General features: G+C 42.9%; 5 protein-coding genes across 5 annotated transcripts; 4 read left to right on the top strand and 1 right to left on the bottom strand.

Moving 5' to 3' along the window:
- Window positions 1–1,898: 1,898 nt before the first annotated feature.
- Window positions 1,899–2,807, top strand: SS1G_02223 (hypothetical protein; the record flags this gene model as incomplete). Its single annotated transcript, XM_001595957.1, has 2 exons — window positions 1,899–2,179; window positions 2,228–2,807. The coding sequence occupies 2 exons, from the start codon at window positions 1,899–1,901 to the stop codon at window positions 2,805–2,807; spliced, it is 861 nt and encodes a 286-aa protein (XP_001596007.1).
- Window positions 2,808–3,452: 645 nt separating this feature from the next.
- Window positions 3,453–7,593, top strand: SS1G_02222 (hypothetical protein; the record flags this gene model as incomplete). Its single annotated transcript, XM_001595956.1, has 3 exons — window positions 3,453–3,468; window positions 3,801–4,003; window positions 4,054–7,593. The coding sequence occupies 3 exons, from the start codon at window positions 3,453–3,455 to the stop codon at window positions 7,591–7,593; spliced, it is 3,759 nt and encodes a 1,252-aa protein (XP_001596006.1).
- A 1,157-nt stretch (window positions 7,594–8,750) lies between these two features.
- SS1G_02221 (predicted protein) lies at window positions 8,751–10,893 on the bottom strand (the record flags this gene model as incomplete). Its single annotated transcript, XM_001595955.1, has 5 exons — window positions 8,751–9,387; window positions 9,459–9,580; window positions 9,866–10,126; window positions 10,394–10,422; window positions 10,761–10,893. 5 exons carry the CDS (start codon window positions 10,891–10,893, stop codon window positions 8,751–8,753), a joined length of 1,182 nt encoding a protein of 393 aa, XP_001596005.1.
- Window positions 10,894–11,563: 670 nt separating this feature from the next.
- Window positions 11,564–12,081, top strand: SS1G_02220 (predicted protein; the record flags this gene model as incomplete). Its single annotated transcript, XM_001595954.1, has 2 exons — window positions 11,564–11,671; window positions 11,929–12,081. 2 exons carry the CDS (start codon window positions 11,564–11,566, stop codon window positions 12,079–12,081), a joined length of 261 nt encoding a protein of 86 aa, XP_001596004.1.
- A 590-nt stretch (window positions 12,082–12,671) lies between these two features.
- Window positions 12,672–14,434, top strand: SS1G_02219 (hypothetical protein; the record flags this gene model as incomplete). Its single annotated transcript, XM_001595953.1, has 2 exons — window positions 12,672–12,707; window positions 12,785–14,434. The coding sequence occupies 2 exons, from the start codon at window positions 12,672–12,674 to the stop codon at window positions 14,432–14,434; spliced, it is 1,686 nt and encodes a 561-aa protein (XP_001596003.1).
- Window positions 14,435–14,758: the final 324 nt, after the last annotated feature.

Below are 14,758 nucleotides of genomic sequence, written 5' to 3'. Positions count from 1 at the left end.
AAAACCTATCCCAACCCTCCCAAGATCTTGACTACTTCTCTGTATCGGAAGCATAACTCATATTACGAGTACACTTCTACATATCTCACATAGCTACGTACAGCTTTACTATAGGTTATTGAGACTTTCGCAAACGGAAAACAACTCACCCGTACCGAGATTCACTCCCAATTACCTTCCATCCCGGATACTCAAACCAATTAATATATATATCCATGAGATACACCAAGAATATTACTGATCGAGATCACAGAACTCAGTGCTTCCTTGGATTCTTTGCTGTCCTTGTCCGCATGCCGAGAGACAGACTGTCATGGATAGATAATGCCGTCTTGAGATATATCACTGTCTAGATGATATTCTAATCATTCCAAAAAAAAAAAAAAAGCGGACCCTTCCTTGATATATCTCATTTGAGATACATGTGATATAAAAATCACTACTCTGTAGATCATGGAAAGAAGCTTTGTAAGATTACAAAATACAGTGATATCTACCCAGTACAATTAACACGTTGACTGTAGAACAATCAGGGACAATTCTATCTATACCTTCTCTTAATTGGATAATATTTTCGACCAACTTGTCGCATAGTGTCTCCAATGCACCTACTGCATCTACTTATACGCGTCCTAGATGTGGAACTCATACTTCCATCACGTTCAAAATTTATGCATCACCCTATCGCAGCGACATCCCCACTTCGGCACCACGGGCCACAAATTGCATCTTAAGGAATCTCGGATGAGATGGATATATCTTGGGAATTCGGCTTTTCCGGGGCGATTACACGGAGTTTGGTTGTGAAATAGGGTGTCTGCAGAGTTGATGCAGAGGAGTTCTTGAGCAACATTTGGTGGTTGTTCCAACACGGCGAGCACCGCTTCATAATCATACAGTCAAACACCAATACATATATCGACCTTATGCCGAGATTGCCTCAACTACCTATGATCGTGCAGTTATATGGAAATCCCCTCATGATGTGGCCAAGCCAGGCAATATTAACCGTCTAGCTATCCATTTTAGAACTCTATCTCAAGCTTATATAGGTACTGAAGGGGTAAGGGCTGAAGATTTTGAAACCGTTCACGTTCAGAATTGGGGCCGGGTGCATTGTGCCTAAAGGCTTGCACGAGCAAGAGCATCGGCACATGGTAGTAACCTACCTAACTACGTACGTAAGCATGTATCGAGCAGCAAATTATAAAGATAACTTCATCATGGTTTGATAGTGATGATGATAGTTGTAGGTTTACTAGGTAATGCGAGTCGCGTATTACAGATGCAAAACTTGAAGATCCTTTTTATGATATCCAATGTGTGAGTTTAAATTGAATTAAAAGTTAACGTTATTAAAATCCGAACATATTAGAAGTCCATGTCTCATTTACCAGCCTACAATTATTAATAATTATCTGATTAGTATGTTGCGTTTGTAGGGTCCCGGAGAATCAAAGCGCGGCGGGGCTTTGCGCATATCCCACTATCTATGACTCCCTCTCTCGGCCCCAGCTAGCAGATACTACCTACTGGGTAGGTAGATATATATATCGATTGACTACAGCTCGCCGATAGCCAAACCTTCTTTTGATTTACAATACAATACTTACAAATCTATTTAGCCCGGTGTTGTTCACCTTGATCCATTGAATATCGTCACAAAAACTAGTGACTACCGCGCATTTAGCCTTTCTCGATCTCTCTGCAAAGAGTGAGTTCGTTCCAGAAATATCTTCAACTCTTCGCAATCCCTTCGTAACACATCCCTGCACATCCCTGCAATTCCGAAATTCGTCATCCAGCCTTTGCCATTGATCTGAAATCTCGAGAGTCTTTTCGATTTTTCGACTTTACGTCGAAACAATCAAATACAACCTCCGAAATACCAACTAAAGATGGCTTCCAATACTCCCGCACAGGCTATTCCTGCGCAAACTCTCGACAACTATACCTTCCCAACAAATCGTCTAAGACTCACTCAAAATGATCCTGAGAGGACTCCTCTGGTATTGGTAGCCTGTGGAAGTTTTTCGCCTATAACCTACCTTCACTTGCGAATGATGGAGATGGCCGCCGATTACTGCAAGTTTAACACGGAATTTGAACTTCTCGCAGGATATTTCTCACCGGTATCGAATTTTTATAAAAAAGCAGGTCTGGCGAGTTCGGAACACCGGTAAGTCCAATTCTCCCGAGCATCGGCAACATCAATTAATGTTCGCAGAATAAACATGTGCGAGTTGGCGGTACAGTCTTCAAACTGGCTTATGGTGGATCCATGGGAAGCCTTACAAACGGAATATACGCCGACTGCCCTCGTTCTTGACCATGTCGAGCATGAGATAAACAAAGTTCTGGGCGGTGCTATACGACCAGATGGATCTCGGGTACCTGTTCGCATTGCCTTACTTGCCGGAGCTGATCTTATCGAAACAATGAGTATACCGGGAGTTTGGAGTGAGGAGGATCTTCAACATATCTTGGGACAATACGGCACTTTCATCGTCGAACGTACTGGCACGGATATTGAGGATGCACTTGCAAGTCTTGAACAATATAAGCGCAACATTTACGTCATTCAGCAACTGGTCACAAACGACATCAGTAGTACAAAAATTAGACTTTTCTTAAGGAAAGAGATGAGCGTGCAATATTTGTTACCCGCTCCAGTTATTGAGTACATTGAGGAGCACCATCTTTATGAGGAGGATGGTGCATCATCCGTCAATGCAGGCAAATCCAAGGCGGCAGAAGGTTCAGGCCGGGGATCACCTGCGGTGGGAGATTCAAAGCTCAAGAATTAAGGAGGCAATTTATAGTTACACATGGGGCTATAGCTACCAAAAACGAGCTATGATCTTACGAGCTAGTCGAGGCCGGAAAGTCATTCCTTAGCCAGATATACATGATCTGGCTCTTACATTCACGAGTTAAGTTTTTAAGATCACTGGTAGAAGCCGATTTTATGCATGTCAAAATTTCGTTTTGGATACCGATTTGGGATAAGGTGGGCATTTGAGCATTTCAGCAGGAGTTTATGGAGTTTTTGGATTAGGTCTTTTTTGCGTGCACTAGATGACTGATTTTCATGCCATTGACAGCGTAGTATTATCAAAGAAGACATAGAATGAGTCTATAGAGCTGTCTTACCCGCGATACCAAAGTCTTACTCTTACTTAGCCCTATCTTGAAGTGCGTTGAATCATGCAATTGGCTCAGAAGCCGTTTTTCTCGATTTAATATACTCGTAATGATGAGTCAATCTCGAAAGTAGGAAGCCTCTCCATCCTTGCGGAGTACAAACTTCCTACGCACACATAGTACCTAGGTATAAACAACTCACTATGTAAAACTCCAATGAAAATGTTCGTAAGGACCTCGTGATTTTATTCGCATTCTAAAACAACGATCTCAGATGGTAACCACATGGGGCGTAGCTCTGCGCCACAATGACAGCATTGGTTGGTTTGCTGGTGGCTGGGCTGCGTCCGTCAATCCATACATCTCCATGATTACCTAGTATCTACAACACAACGATACAATATCGAATATACAATTCAAATAAATAAATTAATTATTGATCGGTCAGTCAATAATTAATTTATTCATTTGAATAGTATTTTAATACGATTCTATTGTAAAAATAATACACTTGTCTTTGTTTACGACTTCACGCTTAGTCCTTGTGTTATCACCGGTTGGTCTTGATAGATTGGACGCTGGGCGGCGCATTTAGACAGACGCAGCGATGCGGCATTCCTTCACTTTAGTCGGAATTCTCACCGCGGCCCTCGTAGCTGGCGAAGCTTATACTCTAAAGCACGAAGCTGGAAGATGTTCGATAAGGGGTAGTTGTGGGAAGGATAGCTTCTTTGGTCCCGAGCTTCCTTGCCCGGATAACGGGCTCGCGAAGGAACCGGATCATGATGCGAGGAAACAACTAGTCGAGCTATGCGGTCCAAAATGGAGTACAGGGCCTGTTTGTTGTGAGGGGAATCAGGTATGATGGAAGCTTTGAGATGGGTTGAGACCTTGCTAACCGCTTCGCAGATAGATGCTCTTGCAGATCAGATCAAGAAGGCGAATCCGATTATATCCTCTTGCCCGGCATGTAAAGAGAACTTCTACAACCTCTTCTGTACCTTTACATGTTCACCAGATCAATCTCTATTCTTGAATGTGACTGAAACAAAGAAAAAGGGTGATAAATACATCGTTACTGAGCTAGATCAACTCATATCTGATGAATATGGGTCCGGTTTCTTTGATAGCTGCAAGGATGTTAAGTTTGGACCAACGAATTCAAATGCTATGGAATTCATAGGAGGAGGAGCCAAGGATTACTCTTCATTCTTGGCTTTCCTGGGACATAAATCTTTACTGGGTTCGCCATTCCAGATCAACTTTCCAAAGCCAAGCGAATATCCGGAGAAAGGAATGGATCCATTACCTATGGTACCAAAGAAGTGTAATGATGAGGATGAGAACTTCCGATGTTCCTGTGTGGATTGCCCTGCAGTCTGTCCAGCTTTGCCGGAAGTTTCCAAGTCAGGCTCATGTCATGTTGGATTACTTCCTTGCCTTTCTTTCGCCGCCATATTTACTTACAGCATTTTGTTACTGTTGGTCGCCGTCGCTGTCCTTGGTCACATAGCATGGTCTAAACGTACTCGACTTCTGGAAGACGATGTTGCGCCAAGCGATGATGATGATGAAGGGGACATGATACACATCGGAGCCACGTATGACCGACCTCAAAGGAATTACTGGATCAATACAGTCTGTGATAGCGCGTTCAGTCGTCTTGGCTATACAGCTGCAAAATTTCCAGCTATCACTATTGTAACTAGCATAGTTGTAGTGGGAATCTTGAGTTTGGGTTGGACAAAATTTGAGATCGAGCAAAATCCTGCACGATTGTGGGTCAGCCCATCGTCTGCTGCTGCTCAAGAAAAAGCTTATTTCGATTCAAATTTTGGACCCTTTTACCGTGCCGAGCAAGTATTCTTGGTCAATGATACAAATGCATCAGGTCCTGGTCCTGTGATGAGTTACGATACATTGAAATGGTGGCTTGAAGCCGAAGATCGAATCAGAGGATTGACCGGCAAGCAAACAGGTACCACTTTCAACGATATATGCTTGAAGCCCACAGGTGATGCGTGTGTTGTTCAATCTGTAGGAGGTTACTTGAACGACGATATCTCCAGTGTGAGTCCGGATACATGGGAGAAGACCATCCGATCATGTGCCGAATCTCCTGTCAATTGCCGCCCTGCTTTTGGTCAACCATTAGATCCCAAAATGATCTTTGGTGGCTGGCAAGAATCCGGCAATGTCATCGATGCTACTGCCTTGATTATTACCTGGGTAGTAAACAACGATGATGAGGGATCATCTCAAGTTGAACATGCTATGGATTGGGAAGCTTCCCTTCGAGATGAATTGTTACGTTTGCAGGCTGAGGCAAGCACTCGTGGTCTGAGACTTTCATTCTCGACAGAGATAAGTCTCGAACAAGAACTTAATAAATCTACCAACACTGATGCAAAAATTGTCGTCATCAGTTATATTATCATGTTCTTTTATGCATCCTTAGCACTAGGCTCAACCACCATCTCATTACAAACATTGATGCGCAACCCAGCTAGCTCTTTGGTCCAATCAAAATTTTCACTCGGAGTAGTGGGAATCCTGATTGTACTAATGTCTATCTCAGCATCAATCGGTCTATTCTCTTTCTTAGGTGTTAAGGTTACTCTTATCATCGCTGAGGTTATTCCTTTCATAGTTCTTGCAGTTGGTGTTGACAATATCTTCTTAATTGTGCACGAATTCGAAAGGGTTAATACTAACCATCCTGATGAAATGGTTGAGATGCGTATTGCTAAAGCACTCGGAAGAATGGGTCCATCAATTCTTTTGTCGGCCTCTACTGAGACTATCGCATTTGCACTTGGTGCTTTTGTTGGTATGCCCGCGGTTCGAAATTTCGCAATCTATGCCGCTGGTGCAGTATTCATAAATGCTGTTTTGCAGATCACCATGTTCGTCTCCATTCTCAGTCTCAATCAACGACGTGTCGAGGATCGCCGTGTAGACTGTATCCCTTGCATTCAAATCAAGACTGCGGGTGTTCATCTAGGGAATGGAAGTGCTTACTCTAGATTTTATGAAGGCTCTGATGAAGGTGTTCTTCAGAAGTTCATTCGCAAAACCTATGCTCCAACTTTACTTGGCCCCAAAGTAAAAACTGCTGTTGTGGTTGTATTTCTTGGTATATTTGCTGCTGCCGTTGCGTTGATTCCTGAAGTTGCTTTGGGCTTGGATCAACGCGTGGCAATTCCGGACGGCTCATATCTCATTCCATACTTCAACGACTTGTACGACTACTTTGACTCGGGACCACCAGTGTACTTCGTCACTCGGGAGTTGAATGTCACTGAACGTAAGCATCAGCAACAGCTCTGCTCTCGCTTTACAACATGCGAAACAGAGTCCCTCACCAATATTTTGGAGTCCGAAAGAAAAAGGCCAGAAGTTTCTTATATTGCGGCTACTCCTGCTAGTTGGATCGATGACTATTTCCGTTGGCTCGATCCTTCATTAGATTCGTGCTGCGTTGAAGGTGGTTCGGCTTGCTTCAACAATCGTGATCCGGCATGGAATATTACTTTACATGGTATGCCAGAAGGTCAAGAGTTTATCCATTATTTGGAGAAATGGATTGCTTCTCCAACCAACGAGGATTGTCCTCTTGGTGGTCAAGCTGCATATGGAAATGCTCTAGTCATTGATGCCAAACGAGGTACTATACCTGCAAGCCACTTTCGCACAAGTCACACACCACTTCATAGCCAAGAAGATTTCATCGCTGCATATGCCTCTGCACGCAGAATCGCAGATGGTATGAGTGAAAAATCTGGTCTAAAAGTATTCCCATACAGTGTCTACTATATTTTCTTCGACCAATACAGCTCAATCATCAGTCTAACCGCTACTCTCCTCTGCTCCGCTCTCATCCTTATCCTATTCATCTCCTCGATTCTTCTCGGATCCTTAAAAACCGGCACAGTTGTAACAGTTACCGTCATAATGATAGTCACCGATATCATTGGCACAATGGCCGTCTTCAACGTCTCTCTCAACGCAGTTAGTCTCGTGAACCTAATTATATGCGTTGGTATTGGCGTCGAATTCTGCGCCCACATCGCTCGCGCCTTTATGTTCCCTTCCCGCTCCGTCATGGAAAAAGCCAGAAAGTTCCGTAACCGTGATGCTCGTGCTTGGACTGCTCTAGTCAACGTCGGTGGTTCAGTCTTTAGCGGTATCACGATTACAAAATTAGTAGGAGTTAGCGTCTTGGCCTTTACGAGGAGTAAGATCTTTGAGATTTATTACTTTAGAATTTGGCTTGCGCTGGTTATTTTTGCCGCCTCTCATGCTTTGATGTTTTTACCCGTGGCGCTTAGTTTGGTCGGTGGAGAGGGTTATATGGATAATGAGCTTGATGGGGGTTTGGAGGAGGATTTGGCGGATAGGAGATATAGGGCTTTGTTGCCGGATGAGGAGAGTGATGATGAGTATTAGGTGGAGGTGAGGCTTTCTATTGAGCAAGGTGGTACAGAATTTTCATGACGTACCGTACGTATGTTATAAACCTGGAGGAGGGAAATTATTTTGTAGATACATATATGATGAGTTGGGGAGAAATTGTAATTTTGATGGTCCTTGATATATATTTATATGGTGTATAAAGTCCTCCTATTAATTAGTAGCTAACCAATTTTTTCAGAAAGATAGTTATCATTTCATTTCATTCATTCATTCACCTGCATCAACACAACTATCTACACATTTATCTACCTAACTCCTTCCTTCAATTCCTCGAAATAAATTCCTATAACCCATTCATCCATCCATCTCTATCCCATCAACTCAACTCAACTCAACTTTAACTCAACCCTATACCACGCTCCACCATCCTCACTCCCCCACCCAAACCTCCTCCCCATTCTCCTCCCTACACACCGTAACATAAGCGCATCAACTTTCGCCACAGGATGAGGTCTATGAAAAATTATTTTGCCACTTCCATTTCCACTTCCATTCATATTCCCATTCCCCTTCCCCATTCCCATTTCCTTTTCTCATTCCCATCATATTTCCCTCATCAACACCAAAACAAACCCCATCATCACGCAACTCAAAACCCACAGCACTCCCCCCTTTATTCCGCGCTATAAATCCCATATCTGACATGAAATGAAATGCACGAAGAAACCCTATTGGATGGATGGATTTGTAGGAGGATTCTGTGGTGGTGGAGGGGTATATGTGGGAGAAGATTTCGAGGGGGCATTTTTTGAGGGGGGTTTTTTGAGGGGTTGGTGGGGAGATTTTTGGGGGTGGGGGTGTTGGATTGGGGTTGGTTTGTTGAGTGATGGGTCTTGTTTTTTGTTTTTCTTTTGATTTTGATTTTGTTGTTTCGGCTGTGATACTGATGATGGTGAGGTTTCTGGGCCCCAGATTGTTTGTGGGGGCACTGTGGCTGGTGAATTGTTTTTTTGCTTGGTTTGATTGATTTGATCTCTTTCGATTTCGGCTAGTAGCTCTTGGTCCTCGGCTTGGATAGTTTCCAAGTATTCTTGACTTTCAGTGGCACCAATATACTCAAGCTCGTCGGCGACTTCGTCTTCGGTGAAACCATTCATCTTCCGAACTGTTGCACAGTCCTTTTTTATTCCCTACCAGAATGCCTCAAGTGCTTTCCTGCTACTTTTGGTACGATCCAACCAAGCCATGTTCTTCCGATCACTAGGAAGCTGAATCTCGTAGAAATCCTTAAAGAGTGCTTTTCCAAGCTTGGAGCATTCGTTGTTGGTAAAGTATCTCAAGCCAAAAGCTTTCCAGGGTTTTCTTTTTTCTGATTGCTTCACCTCGTCCAAAGTTCTAGCATGACTTTGAGGTCGATGTAAACTGATTGCTACCAAGATTTCATGACAGGCTGCTAGATCGGATAGATCGCTGGATAAGATCTCATCTACGCGAGACTTTTCTTTGAAACTACTCTTAGCAAGGTGATTTTCTCTAAGAGAAAATAATAGTGCATGATCCAAAGGTAATCGGTTTTCTTTTGGATCTAGGTTTGCTTGCCTGTCTGGTCTTGCTCGTAGATTAAATACACAGTAATCCAGGAGGTCATTTTCGAATAAATATTTTTCATCGGAACGAAGTCCTCCTTTCCGTCTTGTTTCGAGGATATCAGGTCCTTGGTCTTGGGATCTCCGTGTTATTATATAGTTGTGAGAGCATCCAGGTCGCTGCGAAGTCCTTTGCCCAAGAAGGCCGGCACGACGATTGACCTTATTCACCACCAAAAGTCTGGATCATCAAAATCAGTGCCAATTGCGTTAGAATTCTGGCCAACGACTGCAAATATCAACATGACTTACTCAAGTGCGCCCAACGCCTTATCATACTTCGTTAGAAGATTTTCGCTTTGTGCAATATTATCTCGAAATCGATCGTGGATTGATTTGACATGTTCACATTCATTCTTTAACCAGCCCCAGGCCTAACAGGATTCGATGGCTTCAGTGATACCAGGTACAACCAGCCAACTGGCGCCCATATCTTTGCTCAATTCATAAAATCCTCCATGACACATATTCACGATGAAACGTTTCATGTATGCTGGTTCCGTTTGCAATAGCCATAGGTGATCTACCGTAGCTTCTAATCGTGTTTGAGCTAAAGAAATCAGTGTGCTAATAGAAAATGACGGAGGCAATGAGAATGCCTGGTTAGTGTAAGGTGACCACAACTTCACCACATTAGTATGTCTGAATCCCATTAATACCATGGAATTCCACTTTTCAGCTGCAGGTGATGCATTCGTATCAACACCTTGAAGTATGCCATCAACAACCTTGCGCAGTGAACTCATCAGATACGCCTGGGCCTCGAGGACAAGGCGTGCCTTAGGGAACCCAAGAATATCCGCTCTATGTGCCAGACAAGCTTTCCAGTCCACCACCTCACCGTACCTTAAACCGTGCATCACAACACATTTGGCTGAAAAGTCGACGTCAAAATTTCCACAAGGAAAAGAGGTATCAAGCTATCGTGCGTCAAAAGAGGCCCAGTCTTGAGGACGGTACCGTGCGATTATGCAACAAAGCAAAAAGGACAGCAGGGTTTGTTTTGAGAACCTCCGAATTGAACCACTGCAGAAGAAGATGATGACGCGTTTCTAATGACCTGGCTTCCATCTCACCGTTACTATTTATGGGAGGAATATGTTTGCCTTCAGGAGTGAAGCCAAGGTGGGGGATAATCCACCTCTTCTCGCAAATATTTGGAATGGCTTCAAGTAGTAGCAACTGACGTTTGTCTTGGCTTTTCTTTTTCCACCGGCTGAGCACGATATCCCCACACAAGGTGAGTCTTTCTGCTAGGTACTTGCGATCTTGTTGCATTCTGTTTATGTAGGAGGCAGCGATTTGTTTGGCATCATTGTTAGATAGTGAAAGTCGATAAAACCAGCCAGGCATCATTTGCTCATTAGCTGTGTAGAAGCCCTGTTCACAGTCGGCGCAGGTACTGCAGCATTAGGATATCAGTAACAGCTTATCAAAGAAGAATTTCGAGTGCGATGAAGAATTAAAAGCCGCATTGAGAAGTGGAAATAGGAATCCATATACAACAAGATCGGCAAGTACAAAGTGAAAAAAGCAAAAATCAATTGTACTTACACGGTGGGTGGCAGATAGCTTCTAGGGCTTCTTTCCGGGACATTGTAGGTTCTTGGGTGTTGATGCCATGAATTCTCTGAGAGGGTGCGTCGATTGGGCGGTTGCCATAAAGTTTTGGTAGTTTTCGTTGCATTGTTATCACATTATAAAATGAATTTATGAGTGGGTTTGTTCTTTTCCGGTTTATAACAATCCCCTTCGTTGCTTTGAGACGGTTAATTTTGGGACGGTTTATGGCCTCGAAAGTTGTAGTGCTTGGTGTGCTCATGAAATTTAGATTTAATAGATACCTAGGTATGGAAACGAGGTGTTGAAAGGTGATCTTGAAATTCTTGCAATGATATTACGGAATGAATGACTGAGGCAATCAGTTGAAGATATATTCACTTGAAGTATGTTGCCCTATTCCCGCCTCAAAAGTTTAGAATAGGATACCTCGCAATGCTTGCAACAATCATCCGATCTGTAACTCCTATATTCACCACTAGTGCTCCTCCTTTCTCTTTATAACTCAATAAGTAAAATTCCGAAGCGCGAAGTTGATTTCATACCTGGGATCAGAAATACAAGAGTATAATAATGTGCTAATTGAGCTTTTGAGTAATGTCATCTAAAAAAAACGGAGAGAGGATGATTCTCAGAGTTCTTGTGTTAAAAGGCTGACAAGGGAGTACAACGAAAGGGGAAATCGATGAGGGCGTGTAAAATGAAACGATAGCAAGCATAGGTTCACAATAGTATGGGATTCGGTTAGTCGTTGCATAGCGCAGGATCCTATGAATGTCAAATTCGAGGGTAAAAAGATGCTGCGACGAATCATGGAGAACATGGAAGCCGATTTGATGAGGAATCATGGACGTTTCTTGAATTCTCATAGTGGGAAGTATCGTGAGATATCAAGGAAGAACTTTGTAAGACGTTGGAAGTCATTATTCATCAACTTCCGGATATGTCCATGGATGAAACAGATATCTCGATGATTCTACTCGAAGAGAACACTTATAGTGATGTTGTGAAAAAACTCTGAAATAAAGTAGACAGATACAAAAGTAGTTCCATCACACTTGTGAATTATAGTAAGCGTTCCGAGTAGTGTGCTATTAAAACAAACATCTGAACATGAATAAGCTTTAACCTGCATCTATCACATCTTACATACACATCGAAGTCAATCTCAAACAGGTGGTTACTGCAACTGCTAGAAGCAACCATGTCGACCATCAAGTGCATTGCACAGCGGAAGTGGCAAGGACTATGCACTTTATACTGGCAAGTAACGTGTTCGAGTATCAAGTATGATCAAAGATGGGTATCTTGTTAATTTGAACATCTTGTCTATCCGCCGGAGTGATGTGAAAACAGTAAATAGGAAAAGGGTTATTGTCATCACTAAAAGCATGACTTTAGTATAACAAATCATGTTTAGTAGAGTTGTTGGATTGATCTTTGCCAATCAAAATCATATTGCCGTTGTGTTATTTGGGGATCGGTGTATTTTGCATATATATAGATGCTTCCATTCAATTGCACGTAGTCGTCGTTCATCATGTTGCTTACTAACAACCCGCCCCTATTTAGACTTAGCCTGAAGATCAAGTGGCCTTTGCTTTCTCGGCTCATGACTTCATCATTTGTTCTAAAGCCCACCAGTTCTTAGTAGAACAAACTCTAATAACTCTAACTCTTTTACTAACCAAAGAAATACCAAGAAAATGAACCAAGCAATCATGTTGTTGACATATTTTACAACTTTTAAATTTATTCATAATAAGTTGTTCACAGCAGAGTCGCCTTGAATATCGTTTTGGATGAAAGAGAAGAGGTTATTTACAACAATAATCTAGAGTGGATTAATCGTACTGTGCGCGCAAATTGAGTTGAATTGAAGTCAGAATTTGCGACATGGTAAATATGGTGAATACTGATGAGCTGATGGCTCGGATAGAGGTATGCATTCTCAAATCCATTCTGTATCTCATATATTCTTCACTCTATTTTACTATGTGCGCTGACGGATTCCATAGGCAGAATATTGTCCTCCACTCGATAAAAGCACATTTCGTGCAATAATTACCGATTACGATCTCTCCAACGAAGAGCAAATCCAGACTGCGCGCATGATTTTAGATATGATACGGCAAGATGCAGAGTTTGAGGAGGCAACTGGCTTTGATCCTAGTGGAAATAGTGGGGGAGCATACACAAATGGTGGGGGAACTTCAGAAGATCAGAATTTGCATAATGGCAATGATAAAAATGAAGATGGGAGTAATAAAAGTATACCTGGATGGAGTAGTTCTACAGATGATACTTCTTTAAGTCAAGGGATGTCTTCACTGGATCTTTTGGAAGGATTGGAATTTTCGGGCAGTGAAGATGCAAAAAATGGGTTCCATAATGGGAATGGGTTTACAGATTCATTGGAGGCAATGGATGTAGACAGCCAAGAGGCTTTCTTACTTGGGACTTTTCCTATATTGAAACCCTTTGATGTCAAATTCTCGCTCAAAAAGTCTAAAGGGGATATCAATTTGGCAATCGAGGATTTACTTACTCAATCTTTTCTCGAAGAAACAGGATCAAGGAGACGTGGTATCGAAGCTTTCTCCGAAAGCTCTGCATCTTATAAAACTCACAAACAAAAAAGAAAGAAAAAGGATCGAAGGACCAACCCTTCTGAGAGTAATACTGTTACTGATGATTCTCCCCTTGACGTTGAAGCGAGCAAATGGGAGACAGGTCGAAAAGATGTCGATTTCATATGTACCAGAACTGGCATACCAATGCAACAAGTAACTTCAATTTACCACAACAATGGAGCATCTGTACGAGCAACAATCCTGTCAATCATTGAAAACTATCCTGCCACGGATGTGGAATCAGAAGACCCAGTAATTGAGATCAATGCCATGGAACTTGGACAAGACTTCCCTTCGATCAAACGCTCTCATTTGATCACTCTTACTCAACTGACTCATCCATTCACAACCAGTGCACACGAACTAGCAAAAGCACTCACATCCACACCTGTCTCCAAATCAGGCAAGCCAAAAATACAAATCGAAGTCCGCCACTCACCCCTCATTCTCGACCCCTCCCCCACTATCTCGTCCCCATCAAAACAATACTCGCTAAATGCCATCTACCCGACTCATTCCATGTCCTCCAACCCCACTACACCACTTTCTTCCTCTACTGACGCAAGTCCCTATATTAGTGCACGCAATACCGCTTTTCAAAAAGCATCCGCCGCATACAAGAAATCCAGATCCGACCCACTAATGGGAGGTGCAGCAGCCTATTATTCTCAACAAGGCCGAGACGCCAATGTGCGTGTTAAAGATGTCGAGAGTGCCGCCGCAGATGAGCTAGTGATGAGACAAACTTGGAGTGGAGGTATCGACTTACACGGAGTTGGCGTCCGCGACGCGGTAAGAATCGCCAGGGAGAAAGTCACAGCTTGGTGGGTCTCAGAAGAGCAGCGACGAGCCAGCGGCGGATATATCCGTGCTGGAGCCGGAGAAGGATTTAAAATCGTAACGGGAGTGGGAAATCACAGCGAAGGCGGGAAAGGAAAGTTGGGACCAGCAGTAGCGAGAATGTTGATTAAAGAAGGCTGGAAATTAGAAGTGGGGAGTGGTGCACTTCTTGTTAGGGGCGTGGTGAGGAAGTAAATGCGAAGGAAGGTATCCTTTTCCTTTCTAGCTTCTCTCCCCCTGTTCTCACTCTCTACCTATTGGTAAAGAAAACTTGTCCTCCCTGGCACTTGGACAGCGTCAGTTAATGGAGAGTCGTTACAATGGCCACATAGAGCGTTAGATACAGTGGCCACATAGAGCATTTGGATACATCCTTTAATTACAGCGACCACATAGAGCATTTGAATTCTGGATACTGGAATCTCATATCTCAAAAAAGCCGAGGGTTTTGGATCAGAGCCATCAGCGAACAGATAGAAGTTTTCTCTTGTCTATAGATAAGGTACAAAGGCATATAAG

Source organism: Sclerotinia sclerotiorum, genomic scaffold, assembly GCF_000146945.2.
Source record: "Sclerotinia sclerotiorum 1980 UF-70 scaffold_3 genomic scaffold, whole genome shotgun sequence".
Taxonomy (NCBI): Eukaryota; Fungi; Ascomycota; class Leotiomycetes; order Helotiales; family Sclerotiniaceae; genus Sclerotinia; species Sclerotinia sclerotiorum.
The sequence above is the reverse complement of the archived record's forward strand: the minus strand, read 5'-3'. Positions and strand labels throughout refer to the sequence as shown.